General features: G+C 57.4%; 1 protein-coding gene across 1 annotated transcript; it reads right to left on the bottom strand.

Moving 5' to 3' along the window:
- Nucleotides 1–14: 14 nt before the first annotated feature.
- On the bottom strand, nucleotides 15–13,207 carry SNTA1 (syntrophin alpha 1). The gene is made up of 8 exons (XM_066330553.1): nucleotides 12,928–13,207; nucleotides 10,445–10,630; nucleotides 3,317–3,515; nucleotides 3,024–3,231; nucleotides 2,825–2,955; nucleotides 1,325–1,521; nucleotides 1,063–1,250; nucleotides 15–882 (listed from the first exon to the last, which is right to left on the bottom strand). Exons 1-8 carry the CDS (start codon nucleotides 13,190–13,192, stop codon nucleotides 790–792), a joined length of 1,467 nt encoding a protein of 488 aa, XP_066186650.1. The 5' UTR covers nucleotides 13,193–13,207; the 3' UTR covers nucleotides 15–789.
- Nucleotides 13,208–27,990: the final 14,783 nt, after the last annotated feature.

Genomic DNA, 27,990 nt, shown 5'->3' with positions numbered 1-27,990 from the left:
AGAGAGATCTTGGCTCCTGCTGGTTGTGACCTTCAATGCAAAGTTTATTTAACCCCCCAAAAAGGCATTTTCATGCAGAATCTTTTGGTTCATAAAAGAAGTCATTCTGCAGCAGCCATCTGACAACCCTCCCCCCAAACCAAGAAATAAAGTGACCCCAGAGTGCACAAAACCAAACGAACCATCCAACTCCAACATAGAAAAGTGGTTCCTATCATTCCATACAATATGGAAACATTTGGCAATTACAGCTGATCTTGCAGTTCCTGTCCCTTAAGCACTTTAGAGCTGGTTTGGCCTCCAACCCCTGGGCTGCCTGTCTGGAAAACAGACACAGGTCCTCGTGCTGCAGGGCCTGGGACTCTCCAAGGGGTCCAACCCAGGTGTGGAAAGCTGCCACATCAGTGTTTGGAAGTGGGCAATATAAATATAAAACATGGATACAAATGGGTTCTTTGTACAGAAAATATCATCTCTCAAGGCACTGGGGTGATGGCCATGTGTCCACTTGTGGGTTCCCAACAGGCCTCTCCAGCCACCGAGGAAGGAGGGGAAGAAGACACCAGAGAAGTCCTGGTGCTGCCATCCAAGAGCGGTTTCACCCCACTGCTGCCCCCAAACACCCCAGAGGGGTTTTTCCTGGCTGATGGTGCTTTTCCTTGGTGGGGGCGACGTGATCCCATGGGGCTGCAGTCTCCTTGGGATGGCTCAGGGCTGGGTTTGGCCAGGAGGGAGGTGCATAGATGGGCCGGGGGCTTGGGCTGCTCCGGCCAGTGCTGAGCTCTCTCATCACGCCAGCAGCCCCAGCCGGGTCACCTTGGCCGACAGGAAGGAGTGGATGATGAAGACGATGGTCTTAGGGCAGGAGTGAAGGTCCAATTGCTGCAAAAAAGGAAAAGAGGGATGTCTGCAATGGGGAGGGCTGTTTCTGCAGCAGCCAGGGTCCACCCGGAGCTCCCCACACCCACCACAGCTTTACTGGGGCCCTGGGAAGGGCTGTGCACCCTGGCTGGGGTGGGCAGACGGGTGTGGGTGGGGCTGCTGAAGGTGAAGCCAACTCACAATCTCTCCCTCCGGCCCACCAAAATCCAGGTAGAGCATCTTGGTGCCATCATCCGAGGACATCTGCAGCTTCTCGAAGGGCTGCTGGAGCAGGATGGTCCTGCTGAGCCCAGGCTCACTGGTGGAGATGGTGAAGCCCTTGTCGATGTGGACGGTCAGGGTGCAGTCCTGCCCCTTCCACGTGCAGGCTGAGGATGGGGATGAGAACGGGGTGAGCCGGGGGTCCCGCTGCCCCTCCAGCTCCCCCCGGGCCCCCGCTGACCTGCCGAGACCTCCTGGGCCAGCTCGGCGGCGCCGTGGGTGCCGTCCACCAGCAGGCGCGTCCACAGGGCGAGCTCTCGGGGGCTCTCCAGGCTGAAGAGATGGGTCTGCACACCCAGGCGGCCGCCGGCGCGCAGCGCGAAGGAGCGCTCGGCCTCGTACAGCGCCGAGCCCTTGGCGGGCCCCGAGTGCACCAACCTGCGGCACGGCCGGCGCTCAGCACCGCGCCCCGCACGGCCCCGGCACCGCCGCGGCACCGCACCCTGCATCTCACCCCGCACCACCCCAGTGCTGCACCGCCCGAGCGCTGCACCTCTGCACCGCAACATCCCAGCACCGCCCCAGCACCGCCGCCTGCACTGCCCCGGCACCACACACCGCAACATCCAGCACCGCCGCCTGCACTGCCCCGGCACCACACACCGCAACATCCAGCACCGCCGCCTGCACTGCCCCGGCACCACACACCGCAACATCCAGCACCGCCGCCTGCACTGCCCCGGCACCACACACCGCAACATCCAGCACCGCCGCCTGCACTGCCCCGGCACCACACACCGCAACATCCAGCACCGCGCACTGCCCATCAGCACCGCCTCAGCACCGCACCTCAGCCGCGCTCCTCACACAGCTCAAACCTCGCCTCACGTCCCGCACAGCCCCAGCACAGCCCCAGCACAGCCCCAGCACTGCCCCGCATGGCCCCGGCACAGCCCCAGCACTGCCCCGCAGTCCACCCAGTCCCAGCACAACCCCGCATCCCGCATTCCCGCCGCACAGCCCCGCATTCCCCACGGCCCCAGCACGGTCCCAGCACAGCCCCGCATTCCCCATGGCCCCAGCACAGCCCAAGCACAGCCCCAGCACAGCCCCGTATCCCCGCAGCCCGCACGGCCCCAGTGTCTCACCCCGCTGCGCTCCGCGGCGATCGCGCGGCGGGGCCGCCAGGGGGCGCTGCAGCCCCGCGAATGAAGCCCGGCAGCGCCCGCGCTGGAGCCGCTCCCGCCCCAAAGCCCCGCCCCGAGACCCCGCCCCACGGCCCTAAACCCCGCCCCGAATCCCTCCCTCAACACCCGCCCTGAAAACCCGCCCCGACACCGCCCGAAACCCCCGTCCCATCCCCGCGACTCAGTACCGCTGTGCCCGCTGCCCTCACACTGCCCCCGGACACTGTCACCGCGCCCTAAGCCCCCGCACTATGCCCGAGACTCTGCCGGTCACCTTGGACACGGTCACCATCCCCACTGCCCTGCCACCACCCCTGGACTCTACCATCACTTCAAACGCCTCTGCCACCACCACCAGCCCCTGCCACCACCCTGGAGTTCTGTCATGACCCCCAGCCCTTGACTGGGGTCACTGGTCCCTGCTCATGGTCACCGCTTTAGGGGGTCTGACACCAGCCCTGACTTCTGTCCTGGCTCCCAGACCCTACCACTGCCCCCAGGGACTGCCACCACCCTATCCTTTACCAGGAGGGCACTGAGCGGCTGGCCCCTACCTGGTGGCAATGAGGGGGTAGCTGTGCGTTGGCTTGCCCAGGGCGTCCCGGCTCTGTGGCAGGCTCCCGTACAGCAGCAGCTCCTTCTCTGTGAGCACGGCCAGGAGGTTCCTGGTGCCGGCGCTGGGGAGCTGCAAAGGGCCCGGGTCAGGGCCACCGGCAGCACGGTGGCACGGGGTGGCGGGGGACCGGGGGATACCTGCTCAGTCAGCCAGCCCACGTGCTTCACGTCCCGTCCGGCCACCGTGCCAGCCCCCGCCAGCTGTGCCCGCAGCTCCTCCTTCACCCGTGGCAGCAGCGCGGCCGCGTTGGCCTGGATGGCGCCGAGCCACGACTGCGCCGTGGCCTCGTCCTTCGCCCGCAGGAAAAGGGCAACGCGCCCGTCCGCCGAGCACACCTCCAGGTACCTGCAGGGACACAGCCCCCGTGAGTCCCTGCCCGCCCCCGCCTCCCCGGGGCACCGCGGTGCCATCGTCGGCGCCACACGCTGACCTGTGCTCCGGGTCGATGGGGAGGCACTTGCGGGACACGTAGCACATCTTCAGAGGGACACTCCGGCTCTCGCGGAGCTCCCGAGGGGGCAGCAGCGGGGATGATCGCTTCTGCTGGGCAGCAGGGGAGGGGTCCCAGCTCACCGTCGCCCCCGCCGAGGAGTTCTTGAAGTAGGGCGAGATCTCCTTCATGTACTTTACTGGAAGAAAGGCAGCACCCACTGAGGACATGGCACAGGCCAGGGCAGCCTCATCCTACCCTGCTGAAACCCCTGCACTCTGCCTGCATCAGCTGGTGAACCCTCCATTAGCTACCCGTGGCTGCTGCGGGTGCAGGGCTGGCACTGGTGGGTGAGGTCACACAGGGAGTGACACAGAATCCCAGAATGGTTTGGATTGGAAGGGACCTTAAATAATCCCATTCCAACCCCCTCATTCCATTTTCTTGGGAATTCAAGCAGCATTACAGGGATCTTCATGCTGGCACATTCATGCCAGAGCTTGTAGAGCATAAGGGGAAGAAGATCTGTGCAGATGTCAGAGGGGTTTCCTGCATGGTGCAGGGGGATGGAGCATTGTGTGGCTCTTGGGAGGATTGAGGGTTTGTACACTAACCCCAGGAATGGCAAGGGCCCTACTGGTAGAGACAATTATGGGAGGCTGTGGCCTCGGTGATAAGAGCAATTGCTTTAGGAACAGAAGAGCATTGCTTATCACAGAATCACAAAATGGTTTGGGTTGGAAGGGCCTTAAAGCCCATCTCAATCCATCTCCTGCCCTGCGCAGGGACAATTTCGACTGTCCCAGGCTGCTCCAAGCCCTGTCCAGCCTGGCCCTGGACACTGCCAGGGATCCAGGGGCAGCCACAGCTTCTCTGGGCACCCTGTGCCAGGGCCTCCCCACCCTCACATGACACCTTGAACCCTCCCAGTACCTCACCTCACCATCCCTGCCTGGGGAGCGCTGCAAGAGGGATAAAAATGGCCTTTCCCCCTTTTTCTTTCCCTTTAATCCAGATCAGTTCACAGAGCCAGGCCTGAGCAGTAGCCTGGGGCAGCACACACAGCCAGGGGTGGGGAATGGGAAAGAGTCCCAGGCCAAAACTACACAGTCCAAACTGTGCTGGTACAGCCAGTCCTGCTGCCAGCTGAGGAACAGCCCTCAAATACCCTGGCTTGGCCCCAGGAAAAGCCTTGGAGAGCGTGCTCTCCTCTTGCACAGCCCTGCCCTGTGAGCCTCAAACCAGGGACAAGAAATCAGTCCCCAGCAGCCTGGCTCCAGAGCCAGAGGCCTCAGAGCCACGCTGGGATGGCAGCCGGCTCCAGAGGTTTGGGGGAAGGAGATGAGAGGCACCACAAATTGATGGGGCCCCATAGCCACATCCTGAAAATGAGTTTGGCAATGCTGGCTGAAAAACTCTGGCTGAGCAGGCGGGATGCCAGTCCTGGTCGTGCCCTGGAGCAGTGAGGGACCAGCTACTGACTCCAGGGAAGGGTTTCCCTTTGGAGGCCCTTAGGAAAACACCACAGGACACACACATGCCTGCAGCCATGTGCCCAGCCACCCTGGCTGGTTCCTCTTCAGGCCCAAGCCAGCGGAGTGAGTGGCAGGATGGGGGACACAAGCTTGGCTTTGCAGCCAACACTTGTAGGAGGTTGGACGGGCCCAACTCCATTGCTGCAGCCAAGCCACAGGAGCCTGATGTGCTGCCAGAAAGGAGCCCTTTTCCCACCAGGAAGGAGTCTGCACACAGAGCCACCCACTCCCAAACTTCACCTGGCCACCACCATCCATCTTCCACCCATCTTCCCCCAAGGTAACAGCCCTGAGGCTGCCAGAGCTCCAGGAATGTTTGAACAACACTCTCACGGATGCACAGAGTGGGATTGTTGGGGTGTCTGTGCAAGGCCAGGCTGGGACTGGATGATCCTGTCGGGTCCCTTCCAACTCAGCCTAATCTGTGCTCTCCCCTTTCATTGCTATCCCAGTGAGCTCCCTAAAAGCCTAAATGGTGACAGCCCGGCAGGAGCTGCGGGGAGCCAGAGCCCGGTGCTGCTCTGCGGGACACGGCTATAAATGGCCACGGTGCTGTGCCACGTGGGCCGGGTCACCCCGCGGTGGCCCCGGGGCCAAGGCGGCGGCGGGGGGCCACCAGCCTCGTGCCCTGCGCCTCCCGTTACAAAAATAGCCACGTTCCCGCAGGCATCCGAGCCATTAATCTTGGCAGCGGGGACCTGCCATTATCCCGGTGCCTGGGAACTAATTGGAGTTCAGAAAGATGCCATTGAACCGCTGAAACCCGAGCGGTGTCCCTGCGCCAGCCCCTGGCTCCCCGGGCACGCGGGGGACGTCACCGGCATTAGCTGGCGGTGGCGGGGTCACGTCCCGAGGGAGCCGCAGAGGACAGGAGCAGTGCCCAGTCCGGGACAGGGCACGGGGAATGAGGCAACAGGCTGGGTGTGTGTCTCGAGTACGTGGCTTAAAGGAGCGTTTCAGGCTGGTCGGGAAGCACAGGGGTTCCTGAGGCAGCACGGGGGGTGGGAGGTGCTGGAACCTGCGGTGCTCCCCGGCCAAAGCCAGGTCACCATCCCATGGGAGCTGCTGTCCCCTCCAGTGACCCCAGCACTGGCTTCTCAGCGGGCTAACTTACATTTCTACCAGTCCCTTCACTGCAGTTGGTGTTGAATGGATTAATTAATTACGTCCATTGCATTAGAGACAACTCAGACCATATCATGCATCACGTCTGCTAGTGGTAACTGTAATTCTCTAACTTTTCTTTCCAATTAGCACCTTGCAGTGGGGGGCTCCTGCCTGCTCCCTGGCAGCCTGCACCCTCCAAAAGCCACTGGGCAGCAACAGTGCCTGGCTGCTGTTGGCTTAAAGCCACCTACAGCAGGCACACAGCCCTCGGTGGCTGCTGGGCTGATCCACATGGCCTCTTAAGCCACGTGGGCTCTCCAGGGAAAGAGCCTGTCCCACTGATCCTCTCCAGAACAGAGGACAGAGGACAAACAGGACCTTTAACTGCTCAGGGCTTTGCACTAACTGGGGAACAGCAGAAGTCTCTGGGTGTGTGGCCACCTGTCCCATGCCAGGACAGTGCCTCTCCAGGGGCCAGGTGGTGGGACAGGGGCTCCCAGTCACTGGAGCATCCCATGTGTCCTGAACCCTGGAGTAAATTGCACCAGGACATATTTAACCATGGATCTGCCTCTGTGTTGCAACTGTTTTTTTTTTTCTCCCCAGCATGCCAGAAAGGGACAGAACCATCAAACTTCCTTGGTTTTACTTCTTGGGTAGAAATTCTCCCTCTCCATTATCCTATCCCTCACAAGGACAATCACAAACCAACACTCCTGGATCCTGAGTCAGCACAACCTGCCCCAGGCATCCCCACGGCTCAGCACTGCTCAGAGCCAAGCCTGACCTGCAAAGCTTCACTGAGGAGCCACAATGCTTCCTCCGGGCAGGAAAACAGACGTGGACACCCACAGCAGGTTCAACAACACCCTCCCACTGCTTGGGTCACCAGCACACTCTGCTTCAGCCTGCAGATCACAGTGTGGATTTAAAGAGGTTTCAGACTCCATTTCTGGTCAAGAGTAGGATGGGTGCTGCTGTTTCTCCTGCCAAAATCTTCCCAGCAGCATCTAGACAGCTCAGCAAGGCCACTACATGAGGAAACCTTCCAGAGAGCTCCTGGAAATCGAGTGCTGGCCCTAGAGATGCTAATCCCACCTCCAGCGGGTCCCTCCCTGCCTCAGGATTAATGACACAAAATTGGCATGTTAAACTGGGGGCTGAGCAAGCACACATCCCAAAGAGACACCCTGAAAGGACCTGCCAGCTCCAACCCGATGCTCTGATGTGCTTCCAAAATGGTCAACGCAGTCCCAGCACCCCACCCACGCCCTGCCCCTGGCTCCAGGCATGAACATGACAGCAGCTCCTGTCCCAGCTGCCTCAGCCCAAGTCCCTCCACCCCAGGAGGAAGATGCCATGGGATGCTGCAGGGTGAGGCACCACTGCTGTCCCTCCTGCCCCAGGATCCTGCCCCAGCACTCAGTGCCACATTCCATGCCTCAGCTCTCTGCTAAACATTCCCCTGTACTGCACTGTCAGCAGGCAGATCATGGGACAACCCTCTGTGTTTCCAGGGAGAAGAAACAAACCCAGGAAACTCCCTAGGGAAAGCAAAGCTTCAGAGCAGCGAGGTGTGGAGGTGGCAGATGTGCCCCATCCATCTGCTCTTGGCATCATCCCCGGGGCAGATCCAAAGCCTTCCTTCCCACGGTTATGGCAAGCAGCACTCCAGAGAATCCCCAGCCCCACTCTCTCCCAGCACCCATTTTTCTGAATTTCAAACTTCCAAGCAATTACCTGGCCAAGCAAATCCTAAAGAGCAGCGGCAGCCCCAGGAGCAGCCCTATGGCAAATAACTCATGGATGTGAGATGCCCACAGCTACCCAACTCCTCCTCCCCACTGCTCCCCATTCTCCCTCCATGACAATACAGCACAGGGGCCTCACCAGGAAAACCACTCCTGTCCCCAGAACCCTTCCCAGAGCAGCTGGAAGGATGTTTATCAGCCTTCCCCCTGCCACAGAAAGTCTCTGGATTCCAAGCAATGAAAATAAGGAAAAAAACCAGGGGGAAAATAAGGCAAGGGAGAGCAACTTTCCCCGAAATAACAATGTAATATAAATACAGTCCAACTCCTCCTGCAAATACCAAGAGAGTAGTTTGGCACATCCAACAGAAATCTTGGCAGGACACACGGAGAGATATCTGCATGTCCTCACGCCTGGGCAGCAATGACACCCAGGAGCCTGAAGCCAAGCTGAGCAGCCCAGGGTGAAATCTGGCACGTGGAGCCACTGCTGATACTCACATTAAAACACATCACCCCCAGCTCTGCCACTCTGGGGAGTCTCAACCCAGCTCACTGCCCTGTGAGGAGGTGCCAGCTCTCCCAGTTTTGTTACCTGTTGAAATGCCACCTGCAAACCACTCCTAAACTCTGAATCTCAGGAATGACTGCAGCCAGGAGCAGCAAGGAGTGAACAGACACTGGCTGTGCCAAATAGTCTGGTTTAGCACTCAGAGCACCATAAGGAAAGTTGGAGCGACACCTGGCACCGTGCAGGGACCAGAAAGTGTCTAAGTAATGTTAAGGTGCTCTTTTTTAAGCTCTGCCTTCCCTAAGCAGGAGAAGGCAACAGAGATCCCTCACAGTTTAACACCCTTCAGGCACTTTAAGGCCACCCCCTGCCACCTCTCCCAGCTCCTGGCGGACCACTGGGGTGGCAGGTACAAGGCAGGCCAGCACCTCCACAGGGCAGTGACAGCCTGACCATGGCACAGTGCCAGCCCCACAGCCCCCATGGCAGAGCTGCACTGTGCCAGCAAACCCAAAAACAGGGAGAGGATGGAGATGTACCACATTTATCACTGGCATCAGTGATCAGATGAAAAGCAGAGATTCCTTCTCTGCTCTGGCTGGACAGATCAAACATCAGATACAACAGCAACATCAGATACAAACTCATCCCAGAGCTCCAGACTGCTGTAGTGGGAGCCCAGCACAGCTCCAGTCTCCTCCCAAGGGTACCTACTGGGAATTTCAATTAATTAAGAAGCCCAGTAGGTCATACCTGAGCTCAGCAAGCTACAGCAAAGGCCCTGCCTGCAGCTGCCTCCCAGGAGGGGGACCTGGATCCCAGGGGATGGAGGAGAAGGAAGGGTCTATCGAGAGAAATTGCTCTGTCCAAAAAGGGCAGCTCCTCTCCACCTCTGGCAGGAGCTCTGGCAGAAAGGAAACCCACGCTAAAGGATGAACAGAAAATAACAGAGGGAGGGTGGTCCAAGAGCAGCGGCTCCAGGCAGGAATTTTGCAGACTCACAAAGAAAGAAGCTCTTGTATTTCAATTTGGTCAGAAAAAACCAACAAAACCACCCCACCACCAACCCTATCTACTCCCAGCAGCTGTGCAGAGCAGCACATTCCTCTGGCTGAACTGTGGTCCTGAGACTCCCAGGAGAGGAGGAAGCCACAGCAGAAAGGGCTGAGCAAAGCTAAAAATGAAAATCTGGCGCTGAGACAATGTGGGGAAGGCACAGGAAAGTCGGAGCCACGGTGGTCGCTGGCAGCACAGCACACAGAACTGCTTTGTCCAGGGACAGCCCTGAGCACTGTCCCCAAATCAAACCTCCCTTTGGCATATGGGAAGGGTCTTTGGTGCCAAGACCCTCCCTGTTAAACCAGGTGACCCCAGGGAGTGGTTGGAAGTGAGGGACAGATCTGGGATGCTCATCCCAGCCTGGCCAAGCTGGCAGAGGGTGGGCAAACATGGACACATGTGATGTGAAGGGTAACCAGAGAAGAATGGGGTCTCTCTCTCAGGACTCCCATGGTCCCATCCCATTATCCTCACACAGACCCCAAGAAGGGTGCCCCTCAGGGCTGGGAGACACCAGGGACCATCTGCCTGGTACCATGGGGGAGCTTGTTCCCAGGGAACAGCCTGCTCCATGGTGGTGAAGGCTGCATCCCTGAGTGGCTCAGCTTCCAGGTATCCCCTAGGCAGGCAGCATCCCCTGGATGAGTAGTTCCTGAGCAGGCCCTGCCCACCCTCCACCAGCCCAAAACCCACCCAGCAAATCCCAAGGTGCTCGGCAGGAATGGGGAGCAAGTGCACCTCCTCCCCACTGGCATAAACCTACAGCAGCCAGGAATGTGGGTTTAAATTAAAACCACGGGAAAAGCAGAAAATATTTTCTCTTGCCCCAGGAACTGCAGACGTGGGGGTGATGCTGTGCAATGAAAAGAATCCCATATCCCAGAAACTTTTCCCACACCTCCCACTGCTGCCTGCCCGAGGTCCCACAGCAGGGAGACAGTGCCTCTGGGCATGGAGCACTGGCACACACATCCCTCCCTCTCCGGAAGGAGACAGGGAGATCCCAGCAGTTACCTCCAGCTCTCCGGATGAGCAGATAAATTACTCTGCATATGTTGTTTTCCATTTGAAAGAGTATGCAAATGCAGCTGCAGATGATACGTCTGCCCTGTGTCAACCCAGTAGAGGAGGACCCTTCTGCCTCCATCCCATCCTTGTCTCCTACCTTCCAAGATCACTTCCTTGCCCGTCTTCTTCAAGGCCTGCACGGCCTCGTCGTGCGTGGCCTCGGACAGGTCGGTGCCATTGACGGCGAGGATGGCGTCCCCCACGTACAGCGCCTCCGTCTGATCCGCCGCCAGCCCCTTAAAGATCTTGGAGATCAAGATGGGCATTTTATTCTCTCGGCCACCTTGAAACAGAGGAAACAGGGAGCGGTTGTGGCTGTAGGAATGCTCGGAGGAGTGGGCGAGAGGGGGATGCTCTGGTACCAGATGGTCCCAGCAAGGCTGAGTTTTTCTGCTGGCTCTCAATGCACTGTGCCAGGTCAGCCCACTGCCCACTCTGCCAGATACCCACAGGACACCTGTACCAGCCACAGCAGCCAAAGTACCATGAGGCTCTACAGCTGATGGACTGATTGCTCCAAAACCACTCAGAGCGGTCACAGATTATTCACAGAGCGAACATGTAACCTGGCCATCTCCCCATCGGTTTTGGCAGGAAAGTGTATCTTTATTTGCATTATTAATCATGTGTGCTGAGCAACTATCCTGGCTCCAAGGACTTTATGATCTCAACAGATAAGACAGCTGAATGTTTTTGGACAGGCCGAAGAGCCAGGCAGAGGTGAGCCAATCTGGCTGTGTGTTCCTGCGCACACAGCAGCCTTATTTACAGGCTGCTCTTCGCTGTCCTGACTAAAAGAATGCTATTCAAACTCCCAGTGGCTTCAGGAGATCAATTTGCACATTGACTTTTGAACCCGCAGGGAGATCTGAGCTGCCTCCGTGCCAGGGCGCAGGGATGCAGCAGCCACTGCCCGTGGCAGCCAGGGATCAGCCGTGCTCGCTGTGCCCTGCGCCCCGGGACAGCCTGTCCCGAGGAGTCTCCAAGAGATGATCCTCATCCCAGAGGGAGATGCTGAGCCCAGCCCGCTGTCACTGCCCGCCCCGGGCTGCTCCCAGCCACTGCCACAGGCATTTCCTCGCTCAGCCGCCTGCCGAGCCCTGCGAGGCTCCGGTTATCAGCTGTCAGAGGCCCCGGCGGGGGCTGCTCCGTCCCTGCGGCAGCGGCTCCTCGCCCGGCTGCCAGTGCCGAGAGCCCTGCCAGGGCTAAGAACCTCTGCCAGCCCGGCTCTCGCTCGGTTCCCCGCTGTCCTGCCAGCCCCAAGCCACATCCCGTAGCAGGACATTCACGCCCCGGGTGGCACCCAGCGTCCCTCTGTGAAACAGGGCTGGCATATGAACAGTGACATGCCAGCAGCCCGGTGAGGAGTGATGTCCTGCCCTACCAAGGCTGCCCCACCCTCCACAACAGCTTCCACTGCCCAGTTTTGATGGCAACTTCTTCTTTTCCACATACGTCACTGCAAAAATTAAGTTTTAAGGGAAGTATCTCCTTTCCTGGGAGAGCCACAGAGCAAGCAATAACTTGGCAGCCAAGGGGTGGTTACGAAAGGGGGTTTGTGCTTCCCAAAAAAAGGGCTGGCAGGCTGGGGCACCCTGCAGACACGGCCAGCAGTGTCGATCCAGTTCCTACATCCGCACATTCACATTGCAAAACCTCCCCACTTGAAGAGGGAGCCGGAGGCTGCGGCTGTGTCCCCTCTGAGCTGGGAGAGAAGCCACGTCAGGAGGCGAGAGCTGCCCTGTCACTGCCTCCGGGGCTGCCGAGCCCGCTGCCTTTCACAGCCACGCTCCGTGACAGCCCTGCCCCTGTCTCCCCGCTGCCCTTTACATCCTGTTTCACAGATTCCAACACGCTCGGAGCCGCGTGAAAATCAAAGGCAGGCAAAAAGGCAGAAACACCACCCCTGCCCGAAGAAGTTTCCAGCCTGAAGTTCAGCGAGTCACCAAGGAGCGGGACAGCTTGGGAGGGAAAACAGACATTACACAGGGAGGCTTCCCCCTGCCGCGCTTCCCGGGAGCACACATCACCAAGCCCGAGTGCGCTGGTTCAACATCCCACTCAGCGCCGGCAGATCTCCAGGGGCTTTACATCGCTCCCTTCGTTTTGCTGACAGCTTTAAAGGGGCATTTCCCAGCTCAGGAACGCGGTGGGACAAGGACACGCCGGCCCAGCCCTCCTTTTGGCTGCAAAAGGGCAACTTTCGTGTAACGGGGTGCCCCCCAGCACCCCACTTGGCCCGTGAGACAGCACTCTACCCGTGGGTGGGGGGGACATGGGAGCCTCCTCCGGCTCACCAACCTGGGGTCCCTCACCCCGGCCGGGGCACGGCGGACAGGCACTGGCCGTTCACTCCGCACCCCAAATCATCGCTCTTTCCGTAGGCTGGGAATGGTCCGGGTCCCGTCCCTGCCACGTGTCCCCGTCCTGAGCTGGGGCTGAGGGATGCGAGGACCCCGAGCCCAGCCCCGCTCCCCGCGGGGTTCGCCCCGAGCGAGCCGCGGGACAGCAGCAGCAACAGGTCCTGGGGCCGGTGCCTCTCTCCCGCCGCCGCCCCGGGACCCCCGGGCCCGGCCTCACCTTTGATGCTGATGCCGAGCCCCCCCACGTCCTGCTTGACGACGCGCACGGTGCGCCTGATGTTGGCGAGCGCCTCGGGCGCGGCGGAGCCCGGCTCGCCGCCGTTCAGCTGCGCCGCCGGGGCCTCGGGGCCGGGCCCGGGGCCGTCTGCCGGGCTGACCCCCAGCACGTCCTCGGCCAGGGTGAGCAGGACGCGGAGCCACTGCCCGCCGGGGCCGCGGAGCTCCAGCAGCCCGGTACGCGGGGCGCGCCTGCCCGCCGCCATCTTCGCGCGCTCCGCGTCCCACACGGCCCCGCGCCGCCCCTCAGCGCCCCGCGCACCGCCTGTCCCACACCGCGCCGCCCCTCCCTCACTGCCCGTCCCTCACCGCCCCTCACCGCCCCTCACTGCCCGTCCCTCACCGCCCGTCCCACACCGCCTGTCCCACACCGCCTGTCCCACACCGCCTGTCCCACACCGCCCCGCACCCCTCTCCACACCCGGCGCAGTTTCTCCGCTCACCGCTCCGCACCGCGTCCCGCCACGCACCACTCCACCGGGCCGGAGCCCTGGGAGAGACCGGGACCTCGGCCGTTTCCCCCTGGAAGGGGGCACCGAGATGCAAGGCACCAACCCTGGATGAGACACTGGGAAGGGATACGGCTCCCCGGTGCTCCTCATCATGGAATGGGGCACAGGGAAAAGCACGACTCCCTGGTGCTCCCAACCCCACCCTGGGACAGGCACAGAGAGGACACAATGCTCCCTGGTACCCCCTTCTCCAGCCCGGATGGAGGGGCGCCAGAGGGACACGGTGCCCTCCAGTGCTCCCCATGCCTGCCCACGAGGGTCACAGCTCCTCCTGTCCATCCTGGGATGGGACACTGCTCCCCAGTGTATCCTAGGACAGGCACCTGGAGGGCCCAGCACGCCTTAGCTCTTGCCATTCCAGCCTGGGATGGGGCAACAGGAGAGACACAGGTCTGGCCTGGATGGAACATGGGGAGAGACCAGGACACCAGGGCCCCACCGCTCCATCCTGGGATGGGACTCTGGAAGAGCCTGGTTCTCCCCTCTCCATCCTAGGATGGGGCACCAGCAGGGACACAGCTCCCCAGCGCTCCTTATCCTGGTCTGACACAGGGCATCAGGAGGACCTGCTGCTTCCCAGTGCTCCCACTCCATCCTGGGACCAGCATGGGGAGGGACCCAGGCCCCCAGTACTCTGCTGCTTGTCACAGGCCTGGCCTTGGACATTCTGGGTGTCCCTGTGCTGGGCTGTCACAGGAGAAGTGGGAGCTGGGCACTGAGCTCTGGCTTATCCCAGCAGCCACAGCCAGGGCAGGAACCTCCCAATGGTCACAATGGGTGTTCAACAGAAGCCGGGCAGGAGAAGACGGTGTCTGCAGACGTTCAGAAAAGTCTGCATTGCTTTTTCCATACTTGCCCTTGATCTTGAAAGCGGGAATATTTTTACTTCCTTGGCAGACACCCATTTTTACTGCATTAATTAGGAGTAGAAAATACCTCCAGGAGTAGCAAATCACTCTTGGCACATCCCCTCTGCCCCTTGCCGAGTGCTTCAAGCAGCTCCAGGAGCCTCTGGGACAGGACTCCTGAGGTCTCAGGCCCTCTGGAAAGCACAAGGATTTATAAGAATTCTGTAACATTTATGGCTGGCTGGGAAGGGGATGGAAAGTGGCTCTGGGCCCCTGAGGCAGGGGGGCTGCAGCATGTGCTGCTCAGCACAGCCCTTCCCAGCCAGGGGCTGCAGCCAGCCCTGAGCATCAGCCTCATGCAGGGGAGAAAAATGCTCCCCGGGCTCCCTCCCACGCAGTAGCAGCTGTGGAATTTCTTGAAGTTGCAGCAGAGGAAACCCTGAAGGTTGTTTCTTTACAAAACAGACGTGTTACATGTTCCTGATTTTCTTTTTGTTAAAATGTCCAGGGTTTAAGTGACACTTTGCATTTGCAGTACAGTGCTGCTCACTGTGGCAAGCACTTCTACACCACCCCAAGGATATCCCCCTCTGATCCCATTCCCTGTCCAGCTCTGGCTGCCAGTGCCTCTCGGTTTGGGAACAGCAAGGGGATTTGGTCCTCAAGCGGACAGAGAGCTCATTCCCCCTTTGCCACATGCCCTGGGAGCACTCACTCTATTTTCCAGCCAGGCAGCTGCAATCAGCAATTTGTCCAGCTTTTTTTTTTCATTCCCAAGAGCTGCTTTTGATAATTCCAGCCTCTAAGGGCGCATTCCCATCTGAGCCAGCAGTGGCATCACTAAACACTGCTCTCAGTGCAGCAGAATGGCACCGTTTGGGTTGTTCCCTTTCCTTTCTCAGCTCTGTGCCCTGAGGCATGGTTGCTGATAAGCACGGCCTGGATGCATGGAAGCCATCCAGATGGTTCCAGTGCCTTTCCCTGTCCTGCTGCTGGGATGAAGAAAGCACCATGGTCCTCGGATTCAGGTCATAGCACTCTAACTTCACCTCCTTTGGGGAAACAGCCTCACCCTATGAGTGCAGCAAGGCTGATGCTCAGTGACCCCCCCAAGCAGAGACCACATCCCATAGCCACCACTATTGCCTAGCTGTGGGACCCCCTCCTTCAGCAATTAATATTTCTGTAACAACTTATGAGGGATAGAGACCCCAGGCAAGTACCACGGGTGGTGTCTCCTGTCCTTAAGACCCTGGTCCCAAATTGGGAGTCTCACCCTGAGCTGGTGGTCCATCAGTAGGGGACAAACAGGACTGACAGACTGGGGAAGTACTGGGGGCTTGGCTCCAGGTTTAATCAAAGACAGAAATCATTTGCTGGCACCTCTGCACGGCTGGGCCTGGCAAGAGTTGTGGCCTGAGAAATTGGGACATGCCAGGATGTTCTTGGAGGTCTCAGTGTCCCTCAAGCAGAGGTGGTGCCTGCTCTTTTGGGATTTTCCCGCAGGCTTGGCTCCCCCCAGGCTTTCCCACGTCTTTTTAGCCCTTTCCTGTCTCCGGGCGCACGGTGAGCACCGGGAGCCCAGCACATGGAGTGGTCCCGGCTCCATGTGACCCTCTCAAGGTACCATGGCCGTAAGTCCGTGCCGCGGAGCTGTAGGAGCGGCGCTGGGCGGGCGGAGGCTCCGGCCGGGGCTGGCACGCAGGAGTGGAGCCGCAGCTTCCAGTCATGCCAGCGGCGTTCGTCAGGGCTCCTGTGAAAGCGAGCAGGCGGGGGAGGAGCTGCTTGAAAAATTGCTATTCACAGAAATAGAAACTTCCCGCAGAAACACGCGTGCGTCGGTGACAAAAGCCCAGCTGGGAATTTCTCCTGGCAGCAGGAGCAGTGGGAGGGGAAAGGGGCTGGGGAGTGCAGGAGGCTGAGGTGCAGGACTGGGGGTGCTGCCAGGGCCCTGACCTCGGCCCTGAGGGAAATTGCTGCTTTTTAGCTGGAAAAAGCATCTCTTGGCTCCATCATCCTCCAAACGGTCCCCAGGAGCAGGATCTGGCAGTGTGGCAGTGATGGGCTCTGTGCCCCCCACTCTGAGCCATCCCCTCCAGCAGAGCTTCCTCTGAGGCTGTTGAGATACTGCAGAGCACTGAGGCCCTGCCACAGGGTGTCCAGAGAAACTGTGGCTGCCCCTGGATCCCTGGCAGTGTCCAAGGCTGGGTTGGATGGAGTTTGGAGCAACCTGGGACAGTGGAAGGTGTCCCTGCCCATGGGGTGGGATGAGCTGAGCTTTAATATTCCTTCCAACCCAGACCATTCTGGGAATCTGGGATTCCACACTCCCCCAGCTGATTTTCATGGCAGGTTTAAGCCATCCTGGCTAAACCTAGCATTTTCTCTGCCTATTCTCTCCAGCCCCCTGAACCCTGTCGTTAAGCAGCTATTATTAGTCTCATTTCTTGGCATAGCCAGGAGCTGTGTCAGAGCCCACCAATCTATTTATAGAGTGCTGTGAGCTGTTTTGTTACTTGTGTTAATTGAATTAATCCCTTCTGAAGAAAAGAAAATACTTGAAGAGCTCAAGTTCAGTCCCTGGGACAACATTCCCAGACTGTGGGGATCCAGGCAGCATCCCAGGCCACTGGATGCCCTGACAATCCCGAGCCCTCAGCACCAGGCTGCTCTGCTCAGTGTTCCCAGGAATTCATGGAAGGGGATGGCACCAACCCTGCCCTGCAGGGCTGAGACTCATGAAACCCTGCAAGGGATGGAAGGGAAATAGTTTTTATTATCTGGGTAGATTTTAGTCTTGATATTAGCAGATTTAGATATGCAATATGTACTTAACAGATGGATTCATCCTTCATTATGCAGGAAACACAGCAAAAAAAGTGCATCTGACTTTGGAATCACAGAGATCTCCAAATCCTTTCGAGTGTTTCTATCTGCTTTGGGACATAATTAGTCCCTACAAAGTTTCTTCCATCCCATGCAGGCTCTTCCCTTATGGATCCCTGTAAGATAACCACAGTCAGCTGGGCTTTCACAGCGGGAAAATGCTTATGCCACTGCATGGCAGTTCATATGTTATCAGGGCAGGATCATTTAATCAAGGAACAAGTGACTGGATGGGAAAAAGCAGCACCCAGAAGCTAAAATAATTTTGGAAAGGTAAAAGTTGTCACACATTACAGCCCAGTCACTACCTCCTGCAGTTTTGGCTCTCGGATGCTCTAAGACCAAGTGGTATCAGTGGCATGGGTGTCAATCAGATAATGGACGTAAATTAATAATAAAATCAGCACATGAGCTGCAGATTGTAAAATCCACAGTCATGTTTGCAGTTCGACTGGGCCATTTTTCAGTTAATTCTCAGCTTGTAAATGAAAATGCTGTTTCCTTGCTGCCTGGCACTGGGAATAAGCATCTCTTGGACTGCAGAGTTGGTGGGATACACTGCCCATGGTTCTGGATTCTGCAGCTCTCTTGGGGGTTTTATAACTCAACAGGTAGAGGTTTGATAAATGTCAATTCTTTCTGATGGCCTGTCAATTTGGCACCACCAAGGTTGTGGACACCCATCCCCAGAAGTGTGCAAGGCCAGCTTGGATGGGGCTTGGAGCAATCTGGTGGGCTGGAAGGTGCCCCTGCTCATGGCAGGGGGGTGGGAACTGGGTGAATTTTAAGGTCCCTTCCAACCCAAACCATTCTGTGATTTATGATTCCAGGAGGTTATCTAGAGCACAAGGAGACCTTGATGGATGTGATTTCATTCCCTGACTCAGGGGACGTTGCAGGAAGAGCTTCCTGCACTAAGCCATTAACAGAGGCACAGGAGGGGTGGAAGAGAGCTTCGTATCCCAGGAAAAGGCTGTGTTTGAAGCCTGAGGGATGTTTTCCCACTTGTAACTGGAAAACCACCTTCAGCATCAAGGGTTTGAGTTAAGTGCACCCTTCTGTGGGGCTTCACCTTCCCTGCAAGAGCCACATCCCTGCGGGGCGCTCCTGGCAGGCGCTTGGCTGACAGATCCACACTGCCGGGGACCTGCTCCCATCCCAGGAGCGGGGCGAGGGCCATCTCCGGGCCGAGTTTCGGTGTCGCTCCCTGGGAAGAGCTGCAGGATCTCCCGCTGTCAGCAGATGCCAGCAAAGAGCCGCTCTGCAGCCACCGGCGCTGCCGCGGGCTGGGGGTGGCCGGGGACCCCCACCCTGGGCGCTGGGGCACCTTCTGCCCCCACTCCACCGTCCTGGGCGCTGCCTGCCGAGGGACAAAGCCTTGTGGGGAGCCGGGAGGGCTTTGCCACCACCTGAGAACCCCCCCGTTTAGTTCACGAATTGCAGCGTCCGCGGCTGCTGCAGGACTGGTGGCACCAACCCGAGGAAGAGGACGGGATGACCCTCTGGCTCATGTCACCACGCATGGCTTGGTGGCACACGGCGGGCAGGGGACATGCCGCCCACTCAGCCTGCTGCTTGTGAGAGTCACAGAGTGGTTTGGGGTGGAAGGGACCTTAAAAACCATCTAATCCACCCCCCTGCCATAGCAGAGACACCTTTGCTGAACCAGGTTGCTGGAAACCCCATCCAACCTGGCCTTAATGTCGCAGCTCTGGGGCATCCACGTTTCTGGGAAACCCTGTCCTCTGTCTCACCGCCGCCACTCTAAGAATACTCTCTCTTTATCTGGGCTAAGAGGGCACTGGGGAGGAATCCTCCCCTCTTCTCACTGCTCAGTTATTCTGGGCTCTGTGCTGACCCCAGCGCCGGTTTTGGGGGGCGGTGTCCAACAGGATCCTCCCACATGCCCTGTTACTTTCTGCTCAGCACCCAGGGCACAAATCCTCCTCTTAACCCACCCTCCCCTTCCTCACCCAATTCCTCTCCTAAGGACTCGGGAGGCACCTCCTTCTCCCTCCCAGCTTGGCAGGCGTGTGTGACACCCCTGCTCCACAACAAGAGCTATTTTTACCCTTAAAATATTCATGCTCCCCCGGCTCAGCCTCGTGCACTCCCCGTGTCCCCAGCTCCTGGCTGGGTCCTCGCTGCAGCTGGGATCAGGATGTTCTTGTGTCCCCAAGCACCCTGCAGTCAGGGGGGATGCAGGAGGAGCCCATCCACTGCCCCATAAAAAGCTCTTTTTCCAACCCGACGAGTAGCTGGAACTTGTTTTATAGGAGGACGTACACACACACACACATATATATATATATATGGTTCCTGCTATTTCCCCCTCCCTCCCTGCTATTTTCCCCTTCCTCATGGTCTTTTCAGGTCTCTCAAGTGAGCTCAGGACTGCCCAGGGGAGCAGTGCTGGCAGCTTTACCAGGTCTTTTTGATGGTCAGGGAAGGGTGCTGCTCCTGGAAAAGCCTCAGTTCCTTGGGTTTGGGTGCCAGGAAGGGTCTGTGATCACTCCCCATCCTCTCCTGGGCTGCTAGACCCCGTGTGCCTCGAGGGAGCCCAGCACTGTCCCAGCCCTGGGGTGCCCACGGGACACACTGCCATTTCAGTGCTGCTTTGAGGGGCACCTCAAACCAAACACCAAGGCAGCAGCTTAATCCCCAAGGCTCCAGGAAGGCTGAGCAGGGGGATCCATCTCTCTGTATTCCAGAATGGATGCTCCAGGCACAATTCTTAGGGGGTTTTTGCAGGGGCTGGAGGGCTGCAGAAAGGGAATGGTGGGTATCCTCCCTGCCGTGAGCTCCCCATCCAGCTCATGGCATCTCCAGAGGAGCCCCCCAGCACGAGTGAGGTAGCAGGGATGGCAGCAGCAGCCCCTCAGGGTGGTCACACCCGTGACCATCCCCCCGGCCCAGGCTGGCCCCCGCTCACCTCCGCTACAGCCCTTTGCTCCTCTCCAAAGAGAGGTTTTAATTTACCCTCTTGGCTGGCGAAACCCTATCCCGAGCAATTCCCCAGCCGTTCCTCCAAATCGCAGTAACTACCTCATTACTTTGATATTAATAGAATTCATATGGCCTGGAGAAGATAATTGAAATTAGCCCGGCAGCGAAGGGGAGCCGAGGGGCCGGGGGGGCTGAGCTGGGTGAGGGGCTGAGCTGTGGCAGGGGGTGAGCCCTGCCCCTGGCCGGATCCTGGCCTGGAGAGTGGTCCTGGGGCCCGCGGTGCCCACAGGGATGAAGCATTGTCTGTGGTCTGTCCAATTGTACTAAACCGGGCGGCAGGATGGACGCCCATCCCGATGTCTGTCAGACTGCGAGGACGCCCGGCCAGCTCCTGCCCCGGCCCTCAAGCCATTGACCCGGTCGCTATCCCGTGTCTTGTCCCCATCTCCCGGCCAGGGCAGACACTAACCCCCATCAGCATCTCCTGCCACGGGGCCATTGCCATTCTTCCTGGGAGAGAAGAAGGGAGGAAAAAAAGGTTCATTATCTGCAAAGGCACAAAGGGAGACGGCGAATGGCTGTGCAGGCGATGCCCCTGCCCGGCAGGGCCATGACGGAGCCGTCCCGCCGCCCCTCCGGCCCCGGGTCCCGCGGCTCCCACCCCACCTGCTCCCCGTCAGATGGGAGGTGACCCCCACAAAGGCCTGGGCCGCGTCTGCCACCCTTGGGCTTTGCCCTGACACGTGTCACCTTAACCTCTTCCTTGGGACCAGCTGCTGCCAGGGGACCCTCCTTTGTGGCCCCGGCGAGCGGCAGACGAGTCTCCCCATCTGGCCGGCGAGGCCTCGTCTGTTGGAGACCCCCTGCCCTGGCTGATAACGGCATTAACCTCGCCCTGCCCCGCTGCCACCCCCTCAACTGTCACTGAGCGTCCCAGGTCCCCAGGCTGGGGACAGACTGCATCCCATAGGGACTTAGCACATCCCTCACCCACTCCTGGCACCTCACCGGGATCTCTGGATGTGCACTCTGACCCTGCCTGAGGGTATCCCGGGCATCCCTTCCTGCACCTCCAACCTCCTCCGTCTGCACGGATCGGGCAGGACAAGGCAGGACGAGGAATTTGCCTCCGGGGCATTAGAAAATTCCCGCACACCTGTGACTGCAGGTGGGGTGAGCCCAGCCCTGGGGCTCAGGACCAGCACAGGAGCTCCATCCCAACCCCTGCCACTGAACTACACCTTTCTGCCCCTTGTTTGCTCCAGCACTGAGCTCCCATGGGAAGTGAGGGATGCTGCAGCACCCAGGGGTGCCCGGCAAGCAGGGGAGCATCAGGAATGGGATGTGAGGAGCAGCAGGGTCAGGCCCTGGAGCACAGCAGGTGAAAGAACAGGAGAGTGACAGGATGATTCCGGTAAAGGAGCCGAGGCAGAAGTCGGCATTCCCTGGCTGCCCCATCAGCGAAGTCCCCGGGCTAGGACAAGGCGAGACTCCCCCACCTCCCCTCCCTCCCCAGGCAGCCATCCCCGAGGAGGCCTTATCTGCCGCTAATGCTTCACAGCAGCCTCCCTCCCCAAAGCTTGCGGGCTTGGCAAGATGCTCCGAGACTGCATTTGCTCCAAATGGATTGTATCAGGGGGAGAACAAAGCACTGGAGAGTTTTCAAAGCGGAGTTGTGATCGCAGCCCGCAGCAGGGGCAGCCAGTCCCCTCTGGTGGCACCTCACAGGGGACCCTCTGAGGTCCAGGCTTGGCCCCAAAACCCAGCAGGCAGTGACTGCTGATCCTCAGCTCAATGTCCCAGCCCTGGCTCTGCCATTCCCCACTGGTGTCCGGGCAGGGGCCATTCAACAAGTGCTGGCCAGAAGACAACAGCTCCATTTTCACCAAAAAATGTTCTGCTGTAAAATCTGGCCTCGCTCCAGCTGCAAATGAAAAAATTAGGTTGTGGTTTTTGTTTTTGGTTTGTTTTTGTTTTTTTTTTTCTTTCCTGCTGCAGAGTTTCTTGGAAAGCTGGTGTGGGGCAGGCACTGGAGCAAACACTGACCTTGGCATCATGCCTTTGCCCACTTGTCTCCCCATCCCTGGTGCAGGAAGCTCCAGGCAGAGCAGCTGGCAGAGCAGACTTTTTTCTCGAACACCCTCAAGAGCTTGGGGAAAAAAAGGGAAATATTCTCTCCTCTGTTGATCTGAGCATAAATTGCAATCACAGTCAGGAGGGGTGATAGTGTGGAGCTTCCTCCGCCCAGCCTGTGCTCCAAGCACATCTTTGGAAAGATGGATACAGGTGTTGCCAAGACTGGCCCAGAGCACCATGGCCACGGGGCGCATGAACCAAGGTGTGCACCGTGCTATGGTGAGGTGTTCCCAAAGAAACACTGGCACTCAGGGAGCCATGCCTGTCAGGAAGGGCTAGAGCAGAAGAAGGAACCAAGGAATGAGACCAGAAAGTCACATTGGCTTGGCTTTCTCTCGGATCCTCAGAAAAGATGGTGTCAGCAGTGAGTCAGCTCCTGGAGGTATGTGAAATAACTGGAGAATGCTGAGAAAACAGCAAAACCCCACAGAAAAAAAAAATGCGGGGGGAAAATACCCCAAATAACCTTCAAGCAAAAGCAAGTTTGGATCCCAGAGCCTCAGTGCAGGGCAGAGTAATGAAAGAGAAGGGGTTCAGCAACTGGACACGTTTCAGGGAGCAAAGGGATAACTGCAGGATTGCATCAGGGATGGGAAAAAAGGAAAACCAACCCTGGGTCATGGCTCTCTGCTGTGGGACAGTCACAGGGCACCACATAGCCCCACACCAGTTGGCTGGAGGGACACACAGGATATCCCAGAGGCTCTCCCAATGCATTCCATCCTGTGGGAAGTGTCACAGGCATGAGGACTCCTCTGGACAAGTGTTATGGAGAATCTGGGGAAACAATAGAGCTGCCCAAGGCCAGGCTCTGTAAGTGCCTGGCTCACGCACTGTCACATTGTGAGGGACAGAATCATCTGTGCCACTTTAGCAGGAGGGACAGGGCAGGGGCTGAGCCAGGAGGCTCCAACATCCCCAGGGCCATGGCAAGAGAGATGCAGAGCAAGTGAGGAGCCTTCTGCAGAAGGCATGGTTGGTTCACTGTGAGCCAGAGGAGAAAGAGGGGGAAAATCAAGCAAAATGTCACAAATTCAGAGGCTCAAAGGAAAAGGAGGTGTGTGTGTGTCCTGTGGAGCTCAGGGAGGACAGTGCTGAATGGTGGGACTGGGGAGAGGGGTCCTGCCCATCGCTGCTGGGGATCAAAACCAACCCCAGCCTTCCAGCCCTTCTGGAGAGGCCCAGACATCTGGCCAGGGAGGGCAGCTGGGATCAAAGGCTGAGATGTAGAGTCCTGGTAAAAATGCAGGGAAATGACAAAGCCAAACTCCAAGCAGCAGAGAAATGGCAGCAGAGTGAACTTTGACTTGGTGTCCGTGTAAACAGGGCTGTGAAACCTTCTCCTGTACACTGGAGAGAGCCAGAGGGTAGGGAAAAGCCAGATGGAAACTCAACATAAACCCAGCCCATGTGGGTACCACAGGCACCAGCAGGGTCTCAAGCTTCTGCCCCATCACAGCACCACCATGAGTCACATCAGGTGAGACCAGGGCACAGCTGGGGATGGGAATACATCCATGGAGACACAACCTGCCCTCTGGGACAGTGCCTCATGCCTGGCAGTGTCCCCATGGGACTGCGAGCTGGGCACCAGACCATGGCTGAAGAGACTCAGGTAGGAACAGGGACTCTGTGCTGGAAGCCAAACAAGTGGGAAACAGCAACAAAAACACGTTGTTCTGTTATCACAGATAAATAAAACAATCTATTCTGTTCAGTGTACCCTTCAAAGCGTGTGCACTGCACCAGACAAAAATGATGGCAGTAAAGAATAGCTGTGTCAAAGGGGCACCCAGCCCATGGCAAGAGCAAGCACAGGTACATAGCACCTGCATAAGGCACAGGCACAGCACCATCTCCTGCCCTTCCCGTGGGTGAAGGCACTGCAGTGGTCACGCTGCACAGTGACAGCACTGAGCTGCTCCAGAGGCCTGACACATTCCCAGCACTTCCCTCCACAGGTGGGCACTGCTCACAGCTCTGGGAAGGAGCGAAGCCTCTGCCAGAGAGGTGGGCTAAGCTTTGGCCTGCTGCTGGGTCCTTGCTGGGCTCCCCAGAGCTAAGAGCAATGAAGAAATGCCCCCATGACCACGGGACAGGGAGTTGGGGACGTCTTCCTCTAGTGGCTGGAGCCCTGGTGTCACCATCTGTGTGGCTGCAGATTTCCCCCCCAAACTGTCCTGGCCCCACAGAGCTCTTTGCCCTTGACAGAGAGGATGAACAAAGAGGTTTTACATAATCCCACATGATCTGCATAATGCACAGCCCCAAAACCTGCTGCTCTCACCCGCCACGGTGCAAGGAGCTACTGAAGTCTCTTTCTTCTCAGCCTGATTCCTCTCCTCTGGTGATATATCACTGCCAGCAGTTAATCCTGTGTTGAGCAGCTCTGCCAGGCCCCAGCTGTGAGCACCCACAGCCCAGCATGTTTGGGGTGCTGCTGGAGGCACCCACATCCCGACAGGGAGCTTTTGCTCCAGCTGTGAAAACCACACAGTCAGCTGGGGAGAGAAGAAACATGGAAGTCCGTGGAGACATTTCCACAGGGACAATTTGAAGGTGCCATGGCTCATCCTGAAAGGTCTCCACCTCCACTCCCCATCACCTCTATCCTCCTCCCAGTGAAAGAAAATCCTGCTGGAGCTCAGCTGCTGAGCTATAGTAGGAGCCAAGTATTTCAGAGCCACAAAGTCCTGCTGCCTCAAGTGAGGAAATAAACCACCTCTGAGTGATTGCTGATTTTGCTTAAAAATACAGAAGCCAAGCAAAAATTAAAGGCCAGCAGTCCCTGCAGCCAGTGGCTGTGGGGCAGTGCCTGGATGTGTTTGCAGGGCTGGGAATGGCATATCCAGCACAGCCCTTTCCCTCAGCGCCATCCACAGTGACGCTGTGACAGATACACCATACAGTGGTGCCACATGGAAGTGACCAGGCACAAAATCATCCAGAAATCATACCAAAGGAAGAGTCCATCCTGTTGGGAATCACCTTGGGATTCTCCCAAGCTCCTGCTCACCACAGGATGGGCACAAGCAGAGCCGGCAGCATCTCAGCATCTCCAACCGGCTCCAATAACACCACCCCTAGGCTCCAAAATGTTGGGGAAAAAATAAATATAGCTCAAAGGAGACTCAGAGATCGAAGGGAAATGGCCATTAGCAACCCTCCATCTGCAGTAAAGAGCCAGCCATGTCCGGCACTCCGGATCTAATGGGTTTTTAATATTCTTGTGGCACGCACTGGGGTATAGATGGGAAGAGACACTTGGAGGTCTTGCATGAGCACCAGTACTCGGGGGGCTGCTCACAGGGTTCAGGCTCTTCCTTTCCCTGCCAGCTGCCTCAGAGATGTAGATGTTTCAATTATTCTGTCAAGCTGCATATTCCAAATTGAGGCCAGAGAAGTGTCTCTGTCTTATATAGAAAGAAAGGAAAAAATATATCCCTAAAAGGAAAAGAAATGAACTCAGAAATTAATAAGGCTGATTGACAATGCTGCTTTGGAAACTCTGGTACCATATGGCATCCTTGAATGGCTGCAGTGCTGTTAGGATGGAGCTGACCAGCTGGAGAGTTACTGTGGGTTGTTTGTAATTGTAATAATGGATATCAGATGGCTGGTGTGGAGCAGTTTATAAATGAGAACAGACAATGAGCCGCACTGTTTGTCAGGAAATCATTGCTGATATGGGCTTTGTGCTCCCCACCACTCCCGGGTGGAGCTGGCTGCTCCCAGGGCACCCTGCTCTGCCCTTGGGCCCGGCTCTGGCCGGGGAAGGCACGATCCCGGGGCAGGTATTGCTGATCTGGGAGGATGGTCCAGCCAGGAGAACTTCCAAAAAAAACCCCTCACCCTCCTGGTGCTATGGGTAGAGCCACAGATGCCACTGGGAGATGGCAGTGAAGCTGATGTCCTTCTGCAAAAGATGTGGGGTGCAGCCAAGGGGCCTCCCTGAGGAAGCCAAAGCAGGGACTCGTTCAGGATCCACTGGAGACTCTGAAGCCAGTCAAGGTCACAGGGCTACTGGGGGCTCAGATACTGACACTTCCAGATTGGTTTTTGTGCTAAACAGCCGGAAAAATCATAGCATTTCAGAATTTGCCAGTTAATTGATGTATTTTTTTTTAAGTCAGTAACAGTGAAATTCATTATTTCAATTTCTGCTGATCTCCAACTCCACGGTTTAGCACACAAAGCGAAGCCTGAGCTTGGAACGAAAATGTCACACACTTGTTCACTCCTCTTTTCCAAAATGATCTTCCATCCTAATTGTTAATTGCCCAGCTGGAATGTCCCCTTGCTCCAGCTGAAGCCACCCTGTGCCACAGGGCCGGGGTGAGCGAGCCCCAGCCCAGAGGACTCAGGGCAGAAGAAGGCTGCCTTCAAGGCTCAGCTATCACAACTATTGTTAATTCCTTAGTGGTCATCCTGAATTATTTTTTTCCCCTAAAAGCTATTAAAAAAGAAGTGATAACCAAACTGTGTTGTGCATATTCCCTGATCACCTGAAGCCCTTTGGCAGTGCCAGGTGATGTTGCAGGGCAGCACGGGCACACCCATGTGTCCTTTCACACTCAAACCCAAACACAGCTGGGCTCTCCAGCTCCAGCAGGTCTTATTTCGGGATCATCAGCCCCTGGGCAGGGATGGAAGGAGTCTTTCCAGTCCTGGGCAGGGAGGAAGGCTCTGCTGGGCCTCCTCCCTGCTCTCCTGCAGGCTGATGGCATGTCTGGTGAGGGGCCCAGGGCGCGGCGGGCACTTTGGGAGCGGCCAGCCGGCAGCAGGCAGAGCTTTCTAGGAAAGCCGTCTCTGTGGGAAAGAGGCCAGGCCTGGAGCTGTGGCCATGGGACGTGCCAAGCACTGGGCAGAGCATCCAGGAGCTGCCATGCCCCTCTGCAGGGCATCTCCACAGCCTGGAAACACTCCCAGTGCTCCTTCTGGCTGCACGGACAGACTGTGGCTACTGCGGCTGCTCTGCGGGCCCCAGGCAGGACTGCAGCAGCCCCGTGCCCTCCTGTGTCCAGGGCACAGGGGAGGGTGGGCAGAGATGCTGGAAGTGCAAGGGAATGGCTGGGGGGAATCATGTCCAATTCACCACCCTCTGCCAAACCCCTCCCTCAGCTCCCTCATTTTCAGCCCTCGCTGCCTGTGACAGAATTGCTGCTCTCTGGTTTGGATAAGAAATTAAACCTCTCATATATATATATATATATATATATATTCTACATAAATTATATTTTCATATCTAAATGTTTTATATTCTTATATATAAAGATTTCTTTTATACTATTCTTCTGTAGGATAAAAATATTCCCTGGAAACCCCAGGGTGCACAAATCCTCACACAAAATCCTTGGTGAAGCCAGACACAGGCAGGGCAAAGTGACTGAAGTCCATGGTGGAAATCAATAGGCAGAAAACCTTCCTCTAACCCATCACCCCTAACCAAGGTCTGTGGTTAATTCCCTGAAGAAATGTGGAGTCCTGCTCCGTGCCTCCCAGTTCTGAATACATTCCTGTTTATGTGGGGCATGGCTCATCCTCGAAACTCCAATATTTCTTTTTTCCAGTTCAGAGAGGATTATTTGAATCTGCTTATTTGCAGCCTTGATTTTTAGGCTTTCATGTAAAACGCAACTTACCCATTCATTTTAACAGCAGAGATTATAGGTCTGT

Source organism: Sylvia atricapilla, chromosome 16, assembly GCF_009819655.1.
Source record: "Sylvia atricapilla isolate bSylAtr1 chromosome 16, bSylAtr1.pri, whole genome shotgun sequence".
NCBI classification, from domain to species: domain Eukaryota; kingdom Metazoa; phylum Chordata; class Aves; order Passeriformes; family Sylviidae; genus Sylvia; species Sylvia atricapilla.
This window is presented reverse-complemented; position numbering and strand designations above follow the sequence as displayed.

Bases quoted from the DNA above. Each gene is read 5' to 3' on its own strand.
- SNTA1 (XM_066330553.1), bottom strand. From the start codon at position 13,192: ATGGCGGCGGGCAGGCGCGCCCCGCGTACCGGGCTGCTGGAGCTCCGC. The intron at 3,516-10,444 runs GTAGGAGACAAG...CCTTTCTTCCAG, and splicing joins CAAGGAAGTGATCTTGGAAG to TAAAGTACATGAAGGAGATC. The intron at 3,232-3,316 runs GTCAGCGTGTGG...GTGTCCCTGCAG, and splicing joins CCCATCGACCCGGAGCACAG to GTACCTGGAGGTGTGCTCGG.